At 52.1% G+C, this 7854-nt stretch overlaps 1 protein-coding gene across 2 annotated transcripts in view; it reads right to left on the bottom strand.

Moving 5' to 3' along the window:
* PPM1F (protein phosphatase, Mg2+/Mn2+ dependent 1F) overlaps window positions 1-7854 on the bottom strand; it is a 35075-nt gene that overhangs the window by 10571 nt on the left and 16650 nt on the right. For both annotated transcript variants that reach the window (XM_069100914.1, XM_069100917.1), the window contains exons 4-5: window positions 3055-3257; window positions 1218-1406 (exon numbers count right to left, since the gene is read on the bottom strand). In XM_069100914.1, coding sequence (XP_068957015.1) covers window positions 1218-1406; window positions 3055-3257 — 392 coding nt within the window. The remainder of the gene's footprint in view (window positions 1-1217; window positions 1407-3054; window positions 3258-7854) is intronic.

The following is a 7854-nucleotide window of genomic DNA, read 5'->3' as shown; positions in this document are numbered from 1 at the left end:
TGGACAAGAGATGCTGTAGAAGTGAAATCAACTAGACATGTTGCAAAAGTGAAATGGTCAAGAGATGCTCCAGAGGTGAAACTGACAGAGATGTTGCAGAGGTGAAATGGACAAGAGATGCTGCAGGACTGAAATCAACAAGTCTTGGCACTAGCTTGGATGTCTGTTTGGGGGTGGGGGGCGGTGAGAAATAGTGAGGGATCCAGGATGACTCCTGGGTTGGGAGCCTGAGGATTCCCTCTACAGTAAAAGGGAAGGGTAAGGATTTAGGGGGGAAGATGATGAGCTCAGTTTTGGACATGCTGAACATTAGGTGTCTCCTGGACGTGCAGTTGGAGATTTCTGAAAGGCAATTGGAGATCGGAGATGAGATGTCAACAGAGAGTTTGGGGCAGGAAAAGTAGATTGAGAATCATTAGCATAGAGAGGGTTAAATTAAATCCATGGGAGCTGATGAGATCAGCCCATGAAGTAGCACAGAGGGAGAAGAGAAGAGGACCCAGGACAGAGTCCTGAGGGACAGCTATGGTAAGAGGGTGTAATCCAGCTAAGAAGACAGAAGAGCCATCAGAGAGACGGAGGAGGAGAACCAGAGAGAAGAGAGGATCCAGGAGGAAAGAGTGATGGACAGTGTCCAAGGCTGCAGAAGGGCTAAGGAGAATGGTGATGGAGAAGAGGTCACTGGATTTGGCAGCTAAGAGAACACTGGTCACTTTGGAGAGAAGCAGTTTGTGGATGATGAAGTCTGACTTTACAGGAGGGGAGGGGGACGGGACTAGACTTGTGATTTGGGTGGGCCTGGGGGAGACTCCCTTTACCTGTGCAGATCCACCCCTTCTCTGCACCTGGAGCATCTCAGAGTTGCCAAGAGCACAGAGAGCTGGTGACTGATAGGTGTCAGCGCCCAGGGCTCCTTGGCTCTCGGGTCACTACACTGAGAGGTCTGTATGCTGGGGGATCAAATGAGATCATGGACATCCAGCAAACCTTCCAGAGTGAGTAAGCAAGCTCCTGGAAAGCCTGCTCTTCCTCCCCATGGGCTCAGATAGAAAAGGTCTGGGCACAAGGTATCACCCTGCTCTTCCTCTGCAGCAAGGGAAACAAACCAACTGCTTCCTATTACTGAGTACGTGTCACCAGCTCACCCTTGGGCCCCTTGCCAGCACATTATTAGGATGAGAAGGGATGAGGCCCATGTCTGGCCTGATGGCTCTCACCTCCCGCCTGGCTTTCCGGAGGAACATCTCATCAGTCTGCTTAAACCCTGCCCGGAGGGCTTCCGCGGGGTCTCTGGTCACCTCTGGATGTCGGGCAACATTGACATGAACATGAACTGCAGCATAGTTGGCGGCATCAACTCCTCCATGACCGTCAAAAACAGCAAAGTAGGCCCGATCTACCTGGTCCTGGGGAAACAGACCAACACACAGAGATCCACTGAGTGAGCCCCTCCCAGGCTTGCCTGTCAGTGCAAGGAAGCACTCCTTGCCAGCCATCCTGGGCCGCTGGGCTGCATTCAGCACAGAAGAGGTAGTCCAGGGGCCTGGACTCGTGACTGTTCCAGGCCCTCTCCTCGAGCCCCCTGCCTTCCCTTGGCAGACAGTGTTTATAAAATAGAACTGTTCTATCCTAGACCTTACAGCACAGGCCAGCAAACTGCTGCCTTTTCTGTGAAATCTGTGAGATGAGACTAAGGCCTTCTGTCAAACCTCCCACCTCTGTGAATCAGGGCTGGCAGTCAGGGGTGCTGAGTGTGATCCTGGCTCTGCCACTAACTCGCTGGGTAGCCTGGACCCCGACTTCCTCCTCTATAAAATGACAGAGTTGGGCTACACTGTCTCTATGGGTCCTTCCTGATCTAAAATCCCACAGCTCTGTTACTTTCAGGAAGGTCCTGCCTGGAAGAATCAATCCTCGTCATAAGATCGTGTACCCAGGAAGGACTCTGAGATCAATGACATGAACCCCACCAATGGTAGCCCTTTCTTTCCACCTCCCTCGCTTGGGAGGAACGGGTTTTGAAAAAGCCTCTGAGGCTCAGTGGACATGCTGGTCACTGCTCAGAGATCTCAGAAAAGGGCACTGGGTCAGCAAGAAAGAAGCACACGGGGTCAGGATGGCTGTGTTCTGGAGCAGCACCTAGCAGTGACTCTCCCTGCAATCTGCCCATGGCCACTATCTCCCCCAGCCGCATTTTCTCCCTCAGTAAAACAAGTAGGGTGGCCTAGACCGCACTCGAAATTAGCCCAAGGGTAACACTCTCCACTCTAGGATCTGAGGGTCCTCCTGGCTTTGACGTTCTCTGCTCCAGGTTCTAAGGTTCGTTTTCTGATATTTTATGGTTAAATGATTAAGAACAGTATTACAAAGTGCCAAGCACCCTTTCTGGGGCAGCTGGGTAGTGCAGTGGATAGGACACCAGGCCTCAAGGCAGTAAGATGATCTTCCTGAATTCAAATCCCGCCTCAGACACCGTGACCCTAGACAACTCACTTAACCCTGTTTGCCTCAGTTTCCTTATCTGTAAAATGAGCTGGAGAAGGAAATAGCAAACCATTCTAGTATCTTTGCCCAAAAAACTCCCAAATTGGGTCACAAAGAGCTGGACATGACTGAAATGATGGAACAAAAACAAAGTACCCTTTCAGAGGTTGAGTGAGACCAGCATGGATTTTGTTTCCCTAGTTCCAAAATAATTAATATGTGCTGACACCATGTGGAAGTTTCTGCAGTGACTCCTTGATGGAAATTGGGCTTGAGGACCACTCGGGAGGAATGTTGTTCAAGAGACTCTTACAGTGAGTGGGATGCTGACCCAGATGGACTCTGCTGTCCCTTCCAGATCAAAGACTCTTATTCTAGTCTACAGCCACCACAGACGCCCTGGGCAAAGCCCCTATTCCTCACCCCAATCCCCCTGCAGCTCAGTTTACCCTATACAACTTTGCCTAACTGTGCAGAGATGGCCCTTGCCTCTGCTGATGCCTTACTGTTTCCCACCCCGACTTGCCCAGGGCTTAGGGCTGTGAAGGGAGCCAGACCCAAGATGCTTACACAGAAACCAAAGAGCTGGTTGAAGGCAGGAAGGGAAACATGGCGGTCCTCCATCTTGCGGCGGGTGTTTCGGATGGCATGGATGGAGGTTAGCCAGGGATGAGAAGCCCATCTGGAAGGGGGTGGCATCTGCTTTTGCCATTGGCTACAAATTTCCCAAAGTTTATTGAAGAGGCATCGCCGCAGGCTCTCTGCATCCAGCACTAGTCAAAGGAAACAAAGAGAAGGTCACAGCCCTGGTGTCTCCAAGGCTGGGTGGGGAGCACCATGGGCACTGTCGTTGGCCCCTTTGACAGGTGAGAGGGGCCACCTGGGGAGGTGACAAGGACACGAGCCTATGGCAGGCTCTCCAAGACTAAGTCCCAGGCTCTGTCCACTCAGTTTGGGCAGTGGGGATTTGGTGGGGAAAAAACCACCCTGGGCAGCCTGAGGCCTGACAGCTCAGATCTCTGGCCTTTCTTGTTTTTCTATAAAGCAAGCAAACCAGACTGTACATTCTCCCAGGTCTCCTCTTGCTTTCAAGTTCTATGATGCAGATTAATCCCCCCATTTAATTCAATTTCCAGCTCTAAATCCTGTGACTGTCTTAGGGAACATTATTAAGTTTCTAATAAGTGCAGAGACCAAAGCTAAACCTCTCTGACGGTTTATTCCTTGTACCCAAGAAGCATAAAATCTAACAGGGGAGTCAGGATACATACAATGGATAATAGCAACACTGTACAATGATCAACTCTGATAGACTTGGCTCCTCTCAGCAATACAATGATCCAAGACAATTCCAAAGGTCTTATGATGGAAAATGCCATCCACATCCAGAGAAAGAACTATGGAGTCTGAATGCAGAGCGAAACAGACTATTTTGACTTGGCCCTGACAGATTCTCCTTATGGCCCCTAGCAGTCTCTGGGATCCAGCCAAATTGTCCTTCCAATCGCCCCCTCACCCATCTCCACTCACCACCCTGGCTAGCTCACTCTCTAATCATCTCTACTGTAGACTTCTCCATGGAGCCTTTCCTGATTCCTCTAGCTGCAAGTGCCCACCTTCCTCAACTACTCTGGGGTTTGTGAATTTGCTTCATAAATACTTGGGTTTCTTTATATTCATGCTGCTTATGCTTTCACATGCATTTGTGCTCCCATGAGGAAGGAGTCCTAAGTATGTTATCTGGACCCTGGCATGTAGCGGGCATCTAATAAATGCTTATTGACTAAGTGCTTGCAGGATGTGAAGAGAGGAGGAAGAAAGGGTTGGTCCAGCAGTCAGAAGGCAAAGTTCTCCCATACCAAGGGGGCAGCTGGGGAAAAGAACAGGAAGGGGCAGAACAAAGACTGTGCTGCCTGCGAAGGGGCACAGGGTAGAGGGAAGAACAGGGGGCCCCTGTTTCCTCCTTTCAAAAGGACACCAGACTCTGACTTCTGAGTTTCCTTCCAGCACTGATGTCCCCTGTTGGATTCTTCCAGGTCTAACATCCTGCACTCTAAGGCTCCTACGGTATAGGCTTTCTTCTTCTGTTCTGGGGTCTGACTCTAGGGGCTCCCCTCAATCTGCTCATCTATAATTGGAAAGTACTGGCTCTCCTGCTCATCCATGATTCACTCAGCAGCCTGGGTGGGGCCCAAGAAACATCCCTAGAGTATCCTGAGACTGATGACCCTGGTACAGGAAGGATCTTCAGGGGTCCTTGGGGACATGAAGCCTTGATTCCCATGGGTGGGTGCCAGGGGATATAACCCAGCAGGAAACCCACAGAACTCTTGCGGGGCTGGGGAACCTGCGGCCTCGAGGCCACATGTGGCCCCCTAGGACTAGGTCCTCAAGTGAGGCCTTTGGACTGAGCCCAAGTTTTATAGAACAAATCCTTTTATGAAGGAGATTTGTTCTGTGAAGTCTGGATTCAGACAGAGGGCTGCACTTGAGGTCCTGGAGGGCCACATGTAACCTTGAGGCTGCAGGTTCCCCATCCCTGTTAGTGTGAAAAGGTCCTTCGATGCTGACCACAGGGACACCCAAGAGAATAGGGAAGAGTTCAACATCATCTGCAGAGCCCTTCCCCTTCACAAGAAGAGGCAGGTTAAACCTTTCAGTTAAACAAACATGGACTAAAGCTGGCTGGGAGCTGGGGGCTGTGGCGGCCTCTGGGCCGGGGGCTGGCAGCCTCTGGGCCAGGGGCAGGAGCATCTGTCCCTGGTCTCCCCAGCTTGAAGTGGCCAAACCTGAGCTCAGTCCAGGGAGGGGGTCTTGGCCCCCCTCCTCAGGTGCTAGTTTTATGTCAATAGGGCAGGCTACTGGGGAAGGACTGGCCTTTGCCTCCTGTCCCAGGAGCACTTCTGCTCCTCAGAAAAACATGTGCAGAACGTATCCCAGACCTGGCGGTCTCCTCTATCCAGATGCAGACACCCTTCTCCTGTTGTGAATTACTGAGGTCTCACTCTCAGGGACGGACAGAAACTCTGTATTAGGTCATTCCTTGCAGCACAGAGCTACCCTTTCTGTCCAGATATGGAGGCATAGAGATCTCCTTGTTAAATGACCAGAAAATGTAAGCTCCTCCAGGGGACACAGGGACAGGCCCAGCCCATAGTAGGTGTTTAACAAAGGCCTGCTTGCTTGACTGCAGTGACCCTGCAAACACTTGCCTGGAGAGCTGGCTCCAGTCCCTTCCCAGCAGAGGGGCCATGCCAGGCTCAGGGGCAGGCTATGCCCTTCCTGGGTCACCAGCTCATCCTTGTAGGGGCACCCAACAGTCTCACCTTCCACCACCAGGGGGCCCCAAGGAGATGAGAAACCAAGGCTTGCCTGGGAAGAAGGGATGTGGGCCCGGGGGTCGGGCCTCTGCAGAGCCTACAAACAGGGCTGTTTTCCCAGGAGCTCTGTGTGTCCTCCCACCTCCTCGGCTCTGCCGGCCAGTACAATTCAGCACACTTGGGGCACCTATCCCGCTATCCCAGCTGGCACAAAAATTCAGAACTTTGGCCAATTAAAAAAGTATGTGAAAGAATGAAGAGAGTCACAGCTGGGGGGTCACAACAGACCTGCAGGGAAAGCTGGACGATCCAGCCCAGGCCCGAGAGGAGGGAGCTGCTGCCAGAGGCCAGTCTGCATGGCCCCTGGGAGGTGGCGAAGATGCCTGAGCCTCCATGGCCACAGTCAGGAGACAGCAGGGCTCTGTGAGCAAGGGGCAGTGGGAGTGGCCAGAGCCCCCAGGCAAAGGGACACACTGGGGCCTGTCAGGGCCCTCCCAGCACTCCCAGCCTAACCTCTAGGGGCCTGCCCAGCCCTGACATTCGGTGCCTTGACTTGCCAAAGGAATCCTCTTCCCAGTCTGCCACCTTGCCTCCAACTGGGATTCCCCAAGCTGGATGAGAACGCAATAAGGAAATGGTTATGGGTCTTCTACACCAAAACGTGGTCATCGTGACGCCCTAGAAAGGATATACCAGCTGCCATTCAACCCAATCTATTCCAACAAGGCTTCATTAAGCACCTTCTATGTGCCAGTCGATTTTACAGGCTCTGGAGACACAAAGACAACAAAAGCCAGTCTCTGCCTTAAGGGGCTGACACCTGATTGCTGAAAAGAACACTCAGTGCCAGATGACAGAGGATTCGGCCAACAAGGAAGCTGCCCACCAGGCCAATTCCTTTGGTTCCTGGCAGGTCATGGGCTGTCCTGAACTCCATCCTTGCCAGTCTGGCCAGACTCGGTCCTGGGCCCGACCGATCTCTGGTCACATCTGCTCCTCTGTCTGAAGGTCAGAACCATCTGGTTCTGGTGGTGCAACAATGGCCTGGGACCTCCTGTGATTCACGCAGGCACGAATGACCCGGCTAGGAGGAACAGGCAGCGTGGCTGGCCAGGCCAAGGAATACAAAATCATGGGGGAGAAGCAAGGGCCCACATCGCGCAACGTGAGTGACGATTGCATCCCTGCTGCCCAATGACAGCCAAGAGGAGAGAGGCCAACAGGGAAGGGATGTTATCTGGGAATGGAGGCAGAGCTTGAAATAGGGGCCTGACAGGCTCCCAGCCAGGGATGGAGAGCGAGGAAGGTCTCTGCCTGCAGACACGCAGTCTAATACCAAGACAGACCCTCCAATCAAGAGTTTTAAATGAAAGGGAAGGAGGACTGAGAAAACTGCCTCTGGATCTGCACTGATCTAGGTATCACAGAGATTAGCTACAGAGGGGAAGAACAGACCCAAAAATCCTCTAGAGACAAAAAAATCCATGACCTCAGATGTCGACTCACAGATGTTTCAGGTACAGGTCCCAGCAATGTGGGAATTCTGACATCACAGAGATGGCTGAAGCGTGGCAGGGTTAGATATGGCTGAAGTGTGGCAGGGTCGGGCCCGGGGTCCAGGGTTAGAGATGGCTGAAGCGCGGCAGGGTCGGACCCAGGGTCAGAGATGGCGTGAAGGGATCTACCTTCCATCAGCAGTTCTCAGGATGGCAGAGGAGCCCTGGGGCATCCACGAGGCTTCTTAGGCCAAAACTGTTTTCAGAATACTAATATATTTCAATATCTAACATGGCAAACATTGACAGAAACAAAAGCTTTTGAGGAGGGCGAGTCCTCAATAAATTTTCAGAGTCCTGATGGGACTCTTAAAAAGGGATCCTGATGCTAAAGTCTCAGAACTGCTGCCTTACACAAATGGAACCCAGACATTAAGATACATCCCTGTGAGAAAACCTAAGAACTACCATGTGAGTGAAGACCACCAGAGGCAGGAGTGTCAGGAACATGGGCCTAGGACTCTAGACATTGGTCTGAGTCCTCTTGCAGAGGA

Source organism: Petaurus breviceps, unplaced genomic scaffold (genome assembly GCF_028583685.1).
Source record: "Petaurus breviceps papuanus isolate PSGF00001 unplaced genomic scaffold, PetGlider_PUasm1.0 428, whole genome shotgun sequence".
NCBI classification, from domain to species: Eukaryota; Metazoa; Chordata; class Mammalia; order Diprotodontia; family Petauridae; genus Petaurus; species Petaurus breviceps.
Note: the sequence above shows the minus strand (reverse complement) of the source record. Positions and strands in the feature narration are given on the sequence as shown.